At 35.9% G+C, this 18,524-nt stretch overlaps 1 protein-coding gene across 12 annotated transcripts in view; it reads left to right on the forward strand.

The window, feature by feature from the left end:
• The window catches only part of LOC145277057 (uncharacterized), a 100,798-nt gene extending 86,929 nt beyond the window's left edge, over positions 1–13,869 (forward strand). For 6 of the 12 annotated variants that reach the window (XR_013868096.1, XM_080128723.1, XM_080128718.1 and 3 more), the window contains 2 exons: positions 1,370–1,390; positions 13,718–13,869. Coding sequence is in view for 8 of the 12 variants with exons in the window: in XM_080128723.1 (XP_079984849.1) it covers positions 1,370–1,390; positions 13,718–13,765 (69 nt within the window). In the remaining 4 variants the exon portion in view is untranslated. Of the gene's footprint in view, positions 1–1,369; positions 1,394–13,717 lie in introns of those variants that run through there. The other 6 variants (XR_013868099.1, XR_013868097.1, XM_080128716.1 and 3 more) reach the window with 2 other exon arrangements.
• The last annotated feature ends 4,655 nt before the right edge of the window (positions 13,870–18,524 follow it).

Consider the following 18,524-nt stretch of genomic DNA (forward strand, 5'->3'; position numbering starts at 1 on the left):
ACGCTTATGTTTTACTTCTAATTTCATAAATTTATATGAAACAGTTTCTCTTATATTAGGCAGTGTTTACTCTAGCTACGCACAAGATTCCTCGGTAGTCAATTGTGCCGACTACATTTTTTGCAATGTGTTTTGACGCCCCCATTTTTCAACTGATCAAAGTGGTTTTGCTATATCACGATAAAAGTAAAATAATTTATTTGCTATACTTTTGGTAATTATCCCGTCCTAAATTTATTTTTGACTTGCATGTAGTTAATTTATTTCTTTAAAAAAAATCTCATCATGGCAAAATAAAGTATGTTCAGTGTCTATACTTAAATACTATTAAGCTTCTACTATTTAGCAATTTTAAGGTTTTTTCATTTAAATTTCTCAAAAATAATTTGTGGAGATCGTAATCTGAATTAATATTTCTCGTGATTATATTATTTTGCAGTCAATTTAACAATATATTTTAAAATGTGTCTTATTGCTATTTGGGGGTAAATTGACTCCCGTCTACGTAAGTTCGTAAATATTTGTAATAACTTTTGCTGATTTTTACGCACAAACAATGTTGATCAATTCATTTACACACGCACACACATACGCGCACATATACAGAGTGGTCTTGCTATATCACGAGGAAAGTAAAATAATTTATTTGTCAAACTTTTAGATAATTCCTCCGTTATAAATTTATTTTTGATTATTATGTTCATATGTATTTATTTTATTTCTAAAAGTTTTCTTAGTCATGACAATGTAAGGCATATGCAATGTCTACAGTTAAACGCTATTTCGTTTCTATTATTAATCAATCTTTATGTATTTTTTAATTTAAATTACTCAAACATAATCTGCGCAGATGGTAACTCGTATAACTATTTCTTATGATATTATTATTATTATTATTATTATTATTATTATTATTATTATTATTATTATTATTATTATTATTGCTTTTGTTATATTATGAATACGTTATTCTATATTTATCATTTTTTATTTAAAACTGTGCCATATGTATATGGGTGCTTAAACTATATTTCTAAAAAGATCGCTGGCATGTTACTTTTTAATTTACGGCTATAATAAGCATAAACCGGAGAGTTTTCGTATGTGTAATATTTTTTCGGTGGAGGGGTCAACTATAAGACGTTTATTTATCATTTAAACAAAATTTTATTTTTATTAAAAAAAAAACTACCGATGATTTGAAAGCACAGACTTTTAGATAAATAAGATCATTTATATATTAAGTATGAACATGATAATTTTTAGCTGTGTACATTTTGATTTTTACAGTCTAAAATTGATTGACCTTTATTATTACAGAAAATGTAACAATAAAATTTTAAAATGTGTTATTTTGTTATTTTTTTAGAGCAAATTCGATCACTTCCACGTAAGTTTGTGAATATCATTTTTAATAAATTTTCCTGGCGTTTTACACACAAACAATACTGGCCAATCTACTCAGTGTCTATAGTTAAAAGCACCTTCACTTCTACTATTTAGCAATTCTGCGGCATTTTTTAAGTCAAATTTCTCCAACATACTCGGCACAAATCGTAATTAATATTCGTATTTAATTTAATTATATTTTATTTAATTATTTATTTATTTATTTATTTATTTATTTATTATTATTATTATTATTATTATTATTATTATTATTATTATTATATTTTATTTAATTATTTATTATATTATTATTATTATGTAATTAATTTTATTGTTATATTTTCACTTATTATTCATTTTACTTTTAGTTTCAATTCTACTATTTAGTATTTTTCTATTTTCAATTATGACGATTATCTTGTTATGATGCGTGTGTATAATCTATTTCTCTTTCAATATATATATATATATATATATATATATATATATATATATATATATATATATATATATATATATATATATATGAGTGATGGGACGATTCCAATATTTTCTCTATTCCGACACAATTATCGATTCCATGTAACACAGCAGTGGTGTACAGACAACTGTTCATCCTTGATCAGCAAAGAAGAATGACCTCCCTAATCATCTGATTTTAACACTTTTGATTATTCTTTGTGGTCAATCCTGGAGAGTGAAGCCTGATCTACTCCTTGTCAAAATATTGAAGCTTTAAAATAAGATTGAACAAATCCTGACAGAAAGTGCCAATAGATATTGTGGGTACTGTTATAGATAATTTCCCCAAAAGACTTCATAGTGTAATGAAGGCTCAAAGGGAACATTTTGAATAATACTTATGCCATATTTTTGCTTCAGTATTTTTTAATCATTTTCTATAATTGGGTTTTGTAATAAATTACTTTGTTGGGATAAATCTGAGTTTTATTTTGTAACAGTATTTGTACCTCACCCTGTATATATATATGATTTGAAATAGGTTCCTACTTTATTTATTTATCTGAGTTTTATTTTGTAACAGTATTTCTACCCCACCCTATATATATATATATATATATATATATATATATATATATATATATAAAATATATATAAATATATATATATAAATATATATATATATATAAATATATATATATATATATATATATATATATATATATATATATATATATGATTTGAGATAGGTTCCTACCGTTATTTATTAATCGGAGTTTTATTTTGTAACAGTATTTGTACCCCACCCTATATATATATATATATATATATATATATATATATATATATATATATATATATATATATATATATATATATATATATATATATATATATATATATATATATATATATATATGATTTGAGATAGGTTCCTACCGTTATTTATTAATCGGAGTTTTATGTTGTAACAGTATTTGTACCCCACCCTGTATATATATATATGATTTGAGATAGGTTCCTACCTTTATTTATTTATCTGAGTTTTATTTTGTAACAGTATGTATACCCCACCCTGTATATATATATATATATATATATATATATATATATATATATATATATATATATATATATATATGATTTGAGATAGGTTCCTACCTTTATTTATTAATCTGAGTTTTATTTTGTAACAGTATTTGTACCCCACCCTATATATATATATATATATATATATATATATATATATATATATATATATATATATATATATATATATATATGATTTGAGATAGGTTCCTACCGTTATTTATTAATCGGAGTTTTATGTTGTAACAGTATTTGTACCCCACCCTGTATATATATATATGATTTGAGATAGGTTCCTACCTTTATTTATTTATCTGAGTTTTATTTTGTAACAGTATGTATACCCCACCCTGTATATATATATATATATATATATATATATATATATATATATATATATATATATAAATATATATATGTATATATATATATATATATATATATATATGATTTGAGATAGGTTCCTACCTTTATTTATTAATCTGAGTTTTATTTTGTAACAGTATTTGTACCCCAGCCTGTATATATATATGATTTGAGATAGGTTCTTACCTTTATTTATTTGTATACTGTTATCCTCATCCTCACAGTTGTTGTTTCACGACATTTCGGCCAACTATTTTTCTGGCCTTCTTCAGGGTATTAACTGCGACGGGATAGGAGTGCTGAGTCTCTTAACTGCATTCTCATTAATTACTGCCTTCTATAGTTGTTGTTGTCGCACCATGTTTTGGTCAACTAAGCCTCTTGCCTGCTTTGGGTAGGATTGAAACTGCTATCTTTAGACAATGCTCACCTTGGAACCGTAGAGATTCAACACCTCTATCCACAGTCCTCGAAGGGCGTTCAAGATTGGATTTTTTTTGGTCATATAAATCCAAGATTTTCGTTTTCCGCTGGTCTTGTTGGGTCCGTACCGAGTGGTATTATATATTGTCTTTTATTGAAATCCTTTGAAATGAGTAATTTGTATATTTATTTATTTGCGAACTGTTGGCGGTCATTGTACAAGTACAGTCTTTGTTTGGATAGATGAATAACGTGTACAGAAATCTATCGGTAAGTTGAAATGCAAAATGTTTATTTCAACTTGCCGACATATTTCTATTACTTAAGCGCATGCGGAACTACATTCATAACTTGAAGTGGTTTAGTTTTTAATCTTTCTCATCTCTCAAACGGTAGAGAAGGCGACTGAAGCACTAAATGTTATATGTCGATTCCAGCTAACTGCACCCAAGTCATTTTTTATAATCTTTTGAAACCAGTGCTATATATTAAGTACAATATATTTAATAGCGAATTGGATTTGTAATAATAAATACGAAATCTGCACGAATTAAAATATATTTTAGCGTATTAAAAACAAAGACAAAGACAGGCGCCCCCGCTAGTCAATAATAAAAAACAATATTACAATGAATAATTAGCCAAGTCGAGATATAGCAAACAAATCTGCTTTTCACTCTACTGCCGAGACATAAATACATTTATGTATTTATGTCTCGGCAGTAGAGTGAAAAGCATATCTTATTTTTCTTTTATTAATATTATTGGAATTTTTTCTTTTTTCCTTGTACACATTTTTGTGAATTTTTCCATGGATTTCTGCCTTTGGATTATTATGGACCATCTTCCAATTACGGGATTTCCTTGGATTTTACTTGTGCAAATGGAAATTCAATTAACTTTCTTGAAGTTATATATTTGGATTTTACCGTCACTGGATTATTTATCTTCCACCAGACTATCCATTCACGTGTAATCACCTTTTTCTTCACCATATTCCCCCTGCTTAACTTTTCTGTTATCAAGTAAGATCTTTGACTTACTTGTTGTTTCATCAAATACTTTTGCATGCAAAATCCGATCCCGCATTTTGCTAATTCCTACCCTCTGATGAGAAGGAAAGTATTTCTTCAAAACTCTGTGGATTAAAGACTATCCACTTATCTAGTGTTTCCTTTTCAGATTAAATATGTTTTTAACTCTTTTCCAAAGTGTTTTTTAACATGTTTTATTAACTGTTTGCTCGTATGTATATATATATATATATATATATATATATATATATATATATATATATATATATCGTCATCTTGTCAGCATCAGACAAAGCCAACCTATTTGTTAAGAACTTTGCAGCTAATTCTACCCTATGCAACCAAGGCCATCAACTCGATGCAACATACAAATATCTGTGCGTGATGTCGCCAAGCTAATCAAGAACCTTGATTCCAGTAAAGCAACTGGCCCTGACGGCATTCCAATTATAGTGTTGAAAAAACTTCAACCAGAACTTGCCCCCATACTTACAAAATTGTTTAAGCGTTGTCTTTAGGAGAATTGCTAACACCCTGGAAAACCTCATCAGTATGCCCTGTATTTAAAAATTCATGTGACAGGTCATCTCCCTCTCAGTACAGACCAATAAGTCTCCTGTGTGTCATGAGTAAGTTGCTGGGATCCATATTAAATAAAGAAGTAGTCAACCACCTCAACAGAAATAATCTTGTTAATGACATGCACTATGGTTTCTGTTCTGCTAGATCTACAGCAGATGTGCTAATAGTTATATCTCATTGGATTAGTGAATCTCTCGACAAAGGCTTCCTTTCTATGGCAATTGCTCTTGACATATCAAAGACCTTTGATAAGGTATGGCATAAAGGCCTACTTCACAAGATTTCCACCTTTTATTTTTAAGCGAAACTGGAATTGGACAGACTATTTCCCTAAATGAGTTCGTAATTAAAGGATACTCTAACCTAACTTCCAAATCTGACCCCCAAGATCGCCATGGGCATGGAATATGTGCCTATATAAAAGATGGCTTTCCATGTGGTAGGGACATCTCCAGAGAAGATCCTAACTTACCCTATATGTGCTTCCGAGTAACACTAGCTCACACTATGGCATTTATATTTACTCTCTATCGCCCCCATAACAGCGGAGTTACTATCTTTAAAAGCATATCTGAGAAAATTGACCAAGTTCTATCAGCATATCCTTCAGCTAACATTCACGTATGTGGAGACTTCAATGTTCACAATGTGGAATGGTTGACCCACTCAAACAAGACCGATGATGAGGGGAGATTCTGTCATGATTTCTCCATTGCTTATGATCTCACTCATATTGTTCACGAACCCACCCATGTGCCCGACAATGACGGCCAATATTTTTTTTTTTTTTTTTTTACACAGTGATCACCACTTATCAAGGCCTGGAAGCCACTCAGGGATAAGGGTTATTGCAAGTACATTACGTTAGTGTGGAGATTTGATGAAGTGTTTACTTAAGGGGGCGGTTCATTAGGAATTTGTTAACATTGGACTTGAACACATCCAAGTTGTAGTCCGGTGGGAAGCAGGCAGACGGAACAGAGTTCGACAGGCGTGCAGTTCTAAGAAAGAAGCTTTGTTCATGGAATCCGCGTTTTGATTTAGGCACAGATATAGAGTGGGGGAAATTTTTCACAGTGGATTCAGCTAGACGGGTGTTTTTCGTGAAAGATTGGCGAGGGGGGACCAGAGATTGGAGTTCAGAGGAGCACCTGCCATGGAAATAACGATAAAACAAGGATAGGCTCGCAATGTCTCTTCTGTGGGAGAGAGGTTGCAGGGTAGAGAAAAGGGCATCCCCCACTAAGCTACGAAGTCTATTTTGTACTCTGTCAAGGCAGGATAGGCTGATTTTAGCAGCTCCTGCCCAGATATGGCAACAGTATTCCATCCTTGGACGTACTTGGCTTTTATATAGATAGAGAATTGCATCAGTAGTGAGATATCTTCTGGAGCAGTAGAAGGATCCCACCATCTTTCCAGCGACCTTGGCAACAGACTTGATGTACGTGTTCCATTTCAGATCAGGAGGAAAGGTCAAACCCAGAAGCTTGTCAAAACACGGGGCCTCACCCAGACGAGAGCCATCCATCGCAATTGATGCCAGCTGGGGATCAGAGCGTTGATGATGTAAGGATAGGAGTTTGGTTTTGGATGCATTAAAGGTAACCAGCCACATCTTCCCCCACTGAACCACGCGCTCGAGATCAGAGGGGAGAGAATCCGAGAGAACTTCGTCATTTACAGCCTTTGATGTGTTGCCATAGATGGTCGTGTCATCAGCATAGATGTCAACGAATGATTTAAGTATGTGTTTAGGGAGGTCATTGCTGTATATCAGGAAGAGAGTTGGGCCTAGGATTGACCCCTGAGGGACTCCAGCATTTATATTGCAGGCCTCCAATTTTTGTCCATCTACCACTACTCTTATGAGCCTATCGGAGAGAAATGATTTAATAATTGAGAAAACATTTCCAGTTATACTGTAGCTGAAAATCTTGTGAAGTAGATCCTTATGCCATACCTTGTCGAAAGCCTTTGATATGTCAAGAGCAATTGCCCTAGAAAGGAAGACTTTGTCAAGAGATTCACTAATCCTGTGGGATATAACCGTCAGCACATCTGCGGTAGATCTTGCAGAGCGGAAACCATATTGTGTGTCACTAAGAAGGTTATTCCTGCTGAGGTGGTTGACTATTTCTCTATTTAATATGGATTCCAGCAACTTACTCATAACACACAGGAGACTTATTGGTCTGTACTGAGAGGGAGATGACTTATCACCTGAATTCTTAAATACAGGGCAAACTGATGAGGTCTTCCAGGGAGTCGGAAAGCACTTCTCCTTAAGGCAGCGCTTAAATAGTTTCGTAAGTATGGGAGCAGTATGCAAGTCTCCTAGACCTTTTTAGACAACTTGCCCTGAACTATGTTCAGTTTCCGTTCTGTCTCCTCTTGGATCTTCCGACCACTCAGTTGTATCAATTAAGATAAAAATGAAATGTAATAAGTCCTCAGACGTACCTCTCCATCGTATGGTATATGGATACACTATGGCTGACTGGGATAGTTTCCGTACATTTATATCGGAGCTTCCTCTGCATTCCATGTTTAAAAAGGATGTGTCGTCTATAGTATCAGACCTGACAGAATGGTTAATTGAAGGTATAGACAATTTCATACCTTCGAAAAAGTTCCAGCAAAAACCTAACAGCCAGCCATGGTTTTCTCCAGAATGTGCTGCTGTTATTGCGCACAGAAATCACTTTTTCCACTGCTTCCAACGTAATAGATGTATGGAAACTAAAGCCGCTTTCAGGACTGCCAGCAACCATTGTAAGAAAGTAATAAAGAACGCAAGAGAGTTGTATGCTCAGTCCGTCAAGTGCAAAGTAGCTGAGCAGCGGCTTGGTTCCCACCAGTTTTGGCAAATTGCAAACAGAATCCTGAACAGAAGCGTGTGTTCTATCCCAACTATCATCAATGTACCTGAGTTAATCTCGTCAGCATCAGACAAAGCCAAACTCTTTGCGAAGAACTTTGCAGCCAATTCTACCCTTTGCGACCAAGGCCACTAACCCCCAATATTTCCTCCTGTATCAGAAAACACACTATGTGATATACAAATATCTGTATGTGATGTTGCCAAGCTAATCAAAAACCTTACGGTATTCTAATTATAGTACTAAAAATACTTCAACCAGAACTAGCACCCATACTTACAAAACTGTTTAAACGTTGTCTTAAGGAGAATTGCTTCGCATCACCCTGGAAAATCTCATCAGTATGTCCTGTATTTAAGAATTCAGGTAATCGTTCATCCCCCTCTCAGTAGAGGCCAATAAGTCTCCTGTGTGGTCATGAGTAAGTTGCTGGAATCTGTGTTAAATAGACAAGTAATCAACCATCTCAGCAAAAATAACCTTCTTAGTGACACACTATGGTTTCCGTTCTGCTAGATCTACAGCAGATGTGCTTACAGTTATATCTCATAGGATTAGCGAATCTCTCGACAGAGGCAACCTTTCTAGGGCAGTTGCTCTTGACATATCAAAGGCCTTTGATAGGGTATGACATAAAGGTTTACTTCACAAGATCTCCAGTTATGGTATAGCTGGAAATGTCTTCTCAATTATTAAATCATTTCTCTCTGATAAGTTCATAAGAGTAGTAGTTGATGGGCAAAAATCAGAAGCTCACAGTATAAATGCTGGAGTCCCTCAGGGGTCCATCCTGGGCCCAACTCTTTTCCTGATCTACATTAATGATCTTCCAAATCATATCCTTACATCATTCGTAGACATTTTTGCTGACGACACTACCATCTATGGTAGCACATCTAAGACAGTAAACGACCAAATTCTCTCCGATTCTCTCTCCTCTGATCTTGATCACGTTGTACAATGGGGAAAGGAGTAGCTGGTTACTTTTAATGCATCTAAAACCAAGCTTCTATCTTTACATCATCAACGTTCTGATCCCCATCTGGCATCAATTAAAATGAATGGCTCTCGTCTTGGGGAGGCCTCAAGATTTGACAGGCTTTTGGGCTTGACCTTTACTCCTGATCTTAAATGGAATACGTACATCAAATCTGTTGCCAAGGCCACTGGAAAAATGGTCGGATTCTTCTTTCGATCCAGTACATATCTCACTGCTGATGCAATTCTCTATCTATATAAGAGCCAGATACGTCCAAGGATGGAATACTGTTGCCACATATGGGCAGGAGCTGCTAGAAAGACTTGTCCTGCCTTGATAGGGTTCAAAATAGACTTTGTGGCTTGGTGGGAGATGTCCTTTTCTCTTCGCTGCAACCTCTATCTCACAGAAGAGATGTTGCGAGTTTGTCTCTGCTTTATCGTTATTTTCATGGAAAGTGTTCGACTGAGCTTCAATCTATGGTTCTCCCTCGCCAAACTTTCACAAGAAACACTAGACTAGCTGAAAACATTATCAATAATTTTCCCCACTCTTTATTTGTGCCTAAACTTAAACATAGATTCCATGATCAAAGCTTCTTTCTTAGAACTGCACGCCTGTGGAATTGTCTTCTGTTTTCCTGCTTTCCAGCTGTCTATAATATGGTTGTCTTCAAGTCCAACGTGAACAAGTTTCTGATGAGCCGTTCCACTTAAGTTAACAAATTTACCAAACTTCCATTACTATCGATTACTATATTGTCCTTTTGACTACTCTACACTCTTTAACCCTTATCCTTGAGTGGCCTATTGGCCTTGATAAGTGGTGACGCCTATGTAAGAAAAAAAAAAAAAAGCTACGGTGTAACTGGAAATGTTTTCTCAATTATTAAATCATTTCTCTCTGATAGGCTCATAAGAGTAGTGTTTGATGAGCAGAAATCAGAAGCCCACAGTGTTAATGCTGGTGTCCCTCAAGGATCCAACCTGGGCCCAACTCTCTTCCTGATCTACATCAATGATCTCCCAAAACACATACTTAAATCATTCGTTGACATCTATGCTGATGACACGACCATCTATGGCAACACATCAAAGGCCGTAAATGAAAAAGTTCTCTCTGATTCTCTCTCCTCTGATCTTGAGCGCGTGGTGCAGTGGCGGAAGAGGTGGCTTGTTACTTTTAATGCATCTAAAACCAAGCTTCTATCTTTACATCATCAACGCTCTGATCCCCATCTGGCATCAATTGAAATGGATGGGTCTCCTCTTGGGGAGGCTCCATGTTTTGACAAGCTTCTGGGGTTGTCCTTTACTCCTTATCTGAAATGGAACACATACATCAGGTCTGTTGCCAAGGTTGCTGGAAAATGTTAGAATCCTTCTACTGCTCCAGAAGATATCTCACTACTGATGCAATTCTCTATCTATATAAAAGCCAAGTACATCCAAGGATGGAGTACTGCTGCCATATCTGGGCAGGAGCTGATAAAAACAGCCTATCCTGCCTTGACAGAGTACAAAAGATACTTCGTAGCAACCTCTCTCTGACTAAAGGGACGTTGCGAGCCTGTCGTTGTTTTATCGTTATTTCCATGGCAAGTGCACGTCTGAGCTCCAATCTCTGCCCCCCCCCTCCGCAAATCTTTCATGAAAAACACCTGTCTAGCTAAAACCATTGTCAAAAACTTTCTCCACACTTTATCTGTGCCTAAATCTAAACGTACATTCCATGAACAAAGCTTCTTTTTTAGAAGTGTACGCCTGTGGAACTCTTTTCCGTTTGCCTGTTTCCCACCTGACTACAGCTTGGATGTCTTCAAGTCCAATATAAATATGTTCCTGGTGAACCGCTCCCTTAAATAAGATACTTATCAAATCTCCATTGCTAGCGATTATTACAATACTATCCCATTGATTACTGTACACGCAATAACCCTTAACCCCGAGTGGCTTCCGGGCCTTGATAAATGGTGACTTCTTTGTATATATATATATATATATATATATATATATATATATTTAATAAAATTTTGAAATGCTGTCAGATTACAGATTATATAATACTGTAAGTCTAAACTCCACATACATATTATTAGTATCAATACAGATCTTCTCATTAACACACTTATTAGTGTAATATACAATAACATAGATTACGTTAATAGTAAACTTCTTCTTCTTTGAATGGTTTTCATGTCAAATTGCATTTAATGATATACTTTCTAATTTAATCGCATCTAAATTTAAGAGCACAAACAAAAGATTTCATTATTATTATTATTATTATTATTATTATTATTATTATTATTATTATTATTTACTCATTAGGAGTAATCACATACGCCATCGTCAAAGCTTGTCCTTTGAGAACAACTTGTGGTATTCCCTGGAGATTGAGTGACAACATGTCTTCCCAGATTTCCAGTACTCTTCACCTCTTTCGATAATCTTTGCAAAAAAATGTGTGTTATTGTAACATTGCAACAGTCGCTTACCATTGATTCGGTAGCGACCATTGGTCATCACTAGAATTTGGGTGGCAATAAGCCTCCCCAAGTTTCCAGTTGTCTGTGCACTACTCCAGCGAGATGTTATGTAATTACCGAGCAACGCTGGCCAGAAAAAAATTATTCAGCTATCTCTCTCTCTCTCATATATATATATATATATATATATATATATATATATATATATATATATATATATATATATATATGTGGATTTTTTTAACAATCAATTTTAATACCTTTTAAATGGTATTATATTGATTATTGTACCAATATTAACCTCGGTTTAGCTCGATGAGAATTCAGAGCAATATAATTTATACAATCAGAAAAAAACAACACCTTTTTTTTAGTAGTACACAATTTTTGTTTTTATTATTTTTTTATGACATGTTATTATATATTTTTTCTTAGTCTGACAGCTGTTTCGAAGGGTAAAAGGACAAACGGTTGTTTTAATTATAACATACCGAATTTTCATTATTTACCGTTCTCTTCGGAGACAATTAAAATCAATTAATTACAGTCAAAAAATTGTTTTTAAAACTCATATGGGGATGGAATTTTTTTATCGAGGTTGCCATCTTTAAAAATTTTTCCATGGGTTTTTTTATAGTTCTATATTTTCTTTTTGTTAGTCTTATTTTCGTATTTTTTGGTTTTTTAATTTATTTCCAATTTATGTATCTAATATCAATTATGTTAATTCTGCATTCTTATTTTGTTTCTTCTTTTATTACGTTTGATTTATTATTTACGAAATTATTTAATTAATTTTTTAACTTCTTCTTAAGCTAGTAATTTTTTCCTTTTTTTTCGTATCTCTTGGGTGTTTACGTTACATTTTATTTTTTAGCCGTCTATACGTATTTTTTTCTGTTATTTTTACCCTTCGAAACAGCTGTCAGACTAAGAAAAAATATATAATAACATGTCATAAAAAAATAATAAAAACAAAAATTGTGTACTACTAAAAAAATGGTGTTGTTTTTTCTGATTGTATAAATTATATATATATATATATATATATATGTGTGTGTGTGTGTGTGTGTGCGTGTGTGTGTGTGCGTGCGTGCGTATGTATATGTATATGTATATGTATATATACACACACACACATATGTGTGTGTGTATGTGTATGTATATATACACACACGCACACACACATATATATGCGTATGTGTATGTGTATGTATATATACACACACGCACACACACACACACACACATATATAGCGAAATAATGTTGAATCGTGGGAAACGATAAGGGGCGAGCATTGCAGGTGCAAAAGGGTCAAAGGGTCATGATGAATCAAACTATGAGACCTATCAAGTTGCACCGGAAGATATGCAAATGGGGTTCCGGTTTCGAGAAACAATTAATTTTGGTGAATTGGGTTCAGGACATCAAAGAGACAAGATGTGTTAAAACAAGGCTCCACATAAGGGGGGGGGGCGACCCTTCTTGACACTTCTCGACTATTTGGCATCACTCTTTTTTTCAGGGGGAGGGGCGGTGATGGGGCAATGAAAAGGGATGGGTGAGGAGATAGAGAACTTGTTAAGAGTTAAGAAACTCAGCATTCCTATCCCGTTGCGGTTAACAAACACCCGAAGAAGGCCAGAGGAATAGTTGGCCAAAACGTAGTGAAACAACAACAACTATGAAGATAAGGATAACTCGAACCTATCTAAGAATCTAAATTAAACATTATATAAACCATATATTATTTCGATGTTCACTTTTAGCGAATAAAACCGTTACTAAAGAAAGCGTGACTTAACTTCCTTCTTTTTAATTTACGACAGAAAAGTCTTATCTTAATATGCCGTTGGTATTTAATCTCCATACATTTATTATAATGCCACCCGTAGCAACGCATTATTCAATTAGCAATTAGATCATGGCTGCAGTTGACGTAGACTTGCCCTTGCAGACGCAGGTATTAAATGAAAGAAATATTTTTCTCTTGTTGAAACAGATTTGTGTTTACTCTTCCAGGTACATCGGAGACCTATCCAACCGAACATTATTGCATATTCCCTATAAGCGACAGAGTTGTAATTGAAGTGCGCCTCATTGGAACAGTTGTCCGAATTTATTCTTCAAAATGTAATGGAAAATATGGAATAAAAATTACCTTTAACCACTAATATTTTACTTTGTCTTAATAAATTAATTATAAAAATAATAAAAAATACTTTTTAAATTTTTGAAAATCAAACTTAAACCTGAATGTATTTTGGCAGCTATGTTATATGTGTTGTTTTAATTTGTTATTTGTACTATTTTTATCTGTCATTTGTATCGTTTTTATTTGTTATTTTTTTTTTACATGGAGGTCACTCAGGGATAAAGGGTTATTGCATATACAGTAATCAATGAGAATGTATTGTAGTAATAATAAGTAGTGGAGATTTGATAGAGTGTCTTACTTAAGAGGGCGGGTTATCAGGAGTTTGTTTATGTTGGACTTGAAGACATCCAAGTTGTAGTCAGGTGGGAAACAAGCAAATGGAAGAGAGTTCCACAGTCGTCCACTTCTGAAAAAGAAGCTCTGTTCATAGAATCTACGTTTGGATTTGGGCACAGATAAAGAGTGGGGAAAATTATTGACAGTAGTTTCGTGAAAGATTGGCGTGGGAGGACGAGAGATTGGAGCTCAGATGAGCACTTGCCATAGAAATAACAATAAAACAAAGACAGGCTTGCAACGTCTCTTCTGTGGGAGAGGGACTGCATGGAAGAGAAAAGGGCACCCCCCACTAAGCTACGAAGTCTATTTTGTACTCTGTCAAGGCAGGATAGGCTCTTTTTAGCAGCTCCTGCCCAGATGTGGCAGCAGTACTCCATCCTTGGACGTACTTGGCTTTTATACAGATAGAGAATTGTATCAGTGGTGAGATATCTTCTGGGGCAGTAGAAGGATCCCACCATTTTCCCAGCGTTCTTCGCAACAGACCTGATGTATGTGTTCCATTTCAGATAAGGAGTAAAGGTCAAACCCAAAAGCTTGTCAAAACATGGAGCCTCCCCAAGAGGAGACCCATCCATTTCAATTGATGCCAGATGGGGAACAGAGCGTTGATGATGTAAAGATAGAAGCTTAGTTTTAGATGCATTAAAAGTAACCAGCCACCTCTTCTCCCCACTTTACCACGTGCTCAAGGTCAGAAGAGAGAGAATTAGAGAGAACCTTGTCATTTACGGCCTTTGATGTGTTGCCATAGATAGGCGTGTCATCAGCGTAGATATCAACAGATGATTTAAGTATGTGTTTTGGGAGATCATTGATATAGATCAGGAAGAGAGTTGGGCCTGGGATGGACTCGTGAGGGACACCAGCATAAACACTGTGGGATTCTGATTTCTGCCCATCAAACACTACTCTTATGAGCCTATCAGAGAGAAATGATTTAATAATTGAGAAAACATTTCCAGTTATACCGTAGCTAGAAATCTTATGAAGTAGGCCCTTATGCCATACCTTATCGAAGGCCTTTGATATGTCAAGAGCAATTGCCCTGGAAAGGAAGACTTTGTCAAGAGATTCACTAATCCTATGTGATATAATCGTTAGCACATCTGCTGTAGATCTTGTGGTGCAGAAACCATATTGCATATCACTAAGAAGTTTGTTTCTGTTGAGGTGGTTGACTACTTCTTTATTTAATATGGATTCCAACAACTTACTCATGACACACAGGAGACTTATTGGTCTGTACTGAGAGGGAGATGACTTATCACCTGAATTCTTAAATACAGGGCACACTGATGAGGTTTTCCAGGGTGTTGGAAAGCACGCCTCCTTAAGGCAACGGTTAAACAGTTTTGTAAGTATGGGGGCAAGTTCTGGTTGGAGCTTTTTCAGTACTATAACTGGAATGCCGTCAGAGCCAGTTGCTTTACTGGAATCAAGGTTCTTGATTAGCTTGGCGACCTCATGCACAGATATTTGTATGTTGCATAGTGTGTTGTCTGTTATAGGAGGTAATACGGGGAGTTGATGCCCTTGGTCGCATAGGGTAGAATTAGCTGCAAAGTTCTTGGCAAATAGTCTGGCCTTGTCTGATGCGTACGAGATGACCTGAGGTCCATTGATGGTGTTGGGATAGAACGTAGGCTTCTGTTCAGGATCCTGTTTGCTATTTGCCAAAACTGGTGGGAACCAAGCCACTGCTCAGCTACTTTGGATTTAACGGACTGAGTATATAACTCTCTTTTGCATTTTTTATTATTCTTTTACAGTCCTGAAAGCAGCTTTAGTACATCTATTACGTTGGTAACTATGGAAAAAGTGATTTCTGTGCGCGATGGCAGCAGCACATTCTGGGGAGAACCATGGCTGGCTGTTAGGTTTTTATTTGAAATTTTGGATGGTATGAATCGGTACATTCCTACAATTAACCATTCGGTCAGGTCTGATACTATAGAGGACACATCCTTTTTAAACATGGAATGCAGAGGTAGATCGGATATGAATGTTTGGAAGCTATCCCAGTCAGCCATAGAGTATCGATACACAGTATGGTGGAGAGGTACGTCTGAAGACTTATTACATTTCATTTTTATCTTAACTACTACAACGGAGTGGTCGGAGGATCCCAGAGGAGATAGAACGGAACATGAACATAGCTCAGGGGAAGTAGTGAGGAAATGTCTAGAAAGCTTGCATACTAACCGGTAGTATCGGGCACACAGATGGGTTCGTGAACAATCTGAGTGAGGTCATAAGCAGTGGCAAAATCATAACAGAACCTCCCCGCGTCATCGGTCTTATTTGAGTTGGTCAGCCATTCCACATTATGAACATTGAAGTCATTGCAAATGTTAATGTTAGCCGAAGGATGAGTAGACAGTATGTGGTCAATTTTCGCAGATATGCTCTTAAAGATAGTAACCCCACTGTTGTGGAGGCGATAGAGAGCAAATATAAATGCAGTAGTGTAAGCTAGTGTAACCCAGAAGCACATATAAGGTAAATTAGTGTCTTCTCTGGATATATCCCTACCACATGGAAAGCCATCTTTAATGTAGGCACACATTCCATGCCCATGGCGATCTTGGGGGTCAGATTTAGATGTTAAGTTAGAGTATCCTTTAATTATGAATTCCTCTAGGGAAGTGGTTGGCCCTATGCCAGTTTCACTTAGAAACCTCTGGAATGTTGGAACATAGACCCCTGATGTTGGAGAAGGAGACCTGGTAGTAGGGGATCTACATTGGAGGATGGGGTTTCAGGTTTATTCGTGTTTTGTTTTTGGAGATTCGTCATGTTGAGGTTTTGGGATTTGTGGAACAGGTCGATAGACTTGGTTGGAGCAGGACAGAGAGGGAAAGTAAGAGAGAAAAAGACAAGAATTTTTTTTGTAGCACATGATAAGGTAAAGCCGTAAGAATTACCCACTAGTATGGCATCGAGAAGCCCTACCAGAAACTACTGTATGGTCTAGAATCCATTCACCAAATTAAAAAAAAAATTATTTTTTTTATTAAATTTTCACCCCAAACAAGGCAAATTGCCACTTTGGTGTAGGGGGCTACTATCAGGGGCAACAACTACTGGGGTATTATGTAGGGATTTGGGCAGCAAGATGTCGGTTCACGTTACACTTGAACTTCTGCACGTCAGTACTGTTGGGAAAGCAGGGACCTGGAATGGAATTCCAGAGTCTAGCGCTTCTGGGGAAGAAAGTATTGGAGTAAAAAGATCTTTTACATCTAGGGATCTCTACAGTGTGGGGGTGGGATTTAGCAGCCTGTCGGGTTTGTCAAGGGTGCTCACGTCATGGAGGCACAAGTGATTGCAGTTCATCAGAGCATTCACCACTAAAATACTTGTAGAAAAGGCAGAGGGATGCAACATTTCGTCGATGGGACAGAGGCTGAAGCTTAGATGCCAGTTCAGGGCCTATCAGGTTTGCGACTCTCTTTTGAACCTTGTCAAGGAGCGAGAGACTAGTAGCAGATGCACCAGCCTAGATGTGACAGCAATACTCCATACATGGGCAAACGGTGGCCTTATAGAGGTACAGGATACTTTCAGTGTTTGTAGTTTTCTAGCACGGTAGAGAGAGCCCACCTTTCTTGCAGCGGCCCTGGCAATGCCTTCAATGTAATTGTTCCAACTCATGTTTCCTGTGAACGTTAGGCCAAGGAGTTTGAAAGATGTACTCTCAGATAAAGAGTCGTTGGCCATTGCTATAGGTGGTAGAGAGGGTTTCTTGTAATTAATGAATTAAACTAGTTTAGTCTTGGCAGCATTGAATGCGACCAACCACTTTTGTCCCCATTCTACCACAGATTGGAGGTCTTCCTCTAGTGTTTCTGCCATTTCTTTAGAAATGTGTTCATTCGTCTTCCTGTCGTGCCTGCCATAGAGTGTAGTGTTATGAGCATATATACCCATCTCAGAGGCAATTTTGTCTGGGAGGTCATTTATGAATATCAGGAACAATAGAGGTCCAAGGATAGAACCCTGGGGCACCCCCGCATTTATATCATATTGTTTGGATGTACGACCGTCGAGGACAACCTGGACTTTTCTCTTATCTAAGAAGGATTTAATTATGTTAAGTATTCTACCAGTGATACCGTATGATCTAATTTTCCTGAGGAAACCTTCATGCCATACCCTGTCAAAAGGCTTAGATATATCTAGAGCTACCGCTCTGCCCTCCCCCACTTTGTCCAGTGAATGGTATATAAGTTCAGAGATCACAGTTAGGATGTCTGCTGTGGAACGGGCTTGTTTAAATCCATATTGTTTGTCAGTCAGAAGTTTAGCATCTGTAAGATGATTGACTAG

Source organism: Euprymna scolopes, chromosome 5 (genome assembly GCF_053919585.1).
Source record: "Euprymna scolopes isolate OS-2025 chromosome 5, ASM5391958v1, whole genome shotgun sequence".
NCBI classification, from domain to species: domain Eukaryota; kingdom Metazoa; phylum Mollusca; class Cephalopoda; order Sepiida; family Sepiolidae; genus Euprymna; species Euprymna scolopes.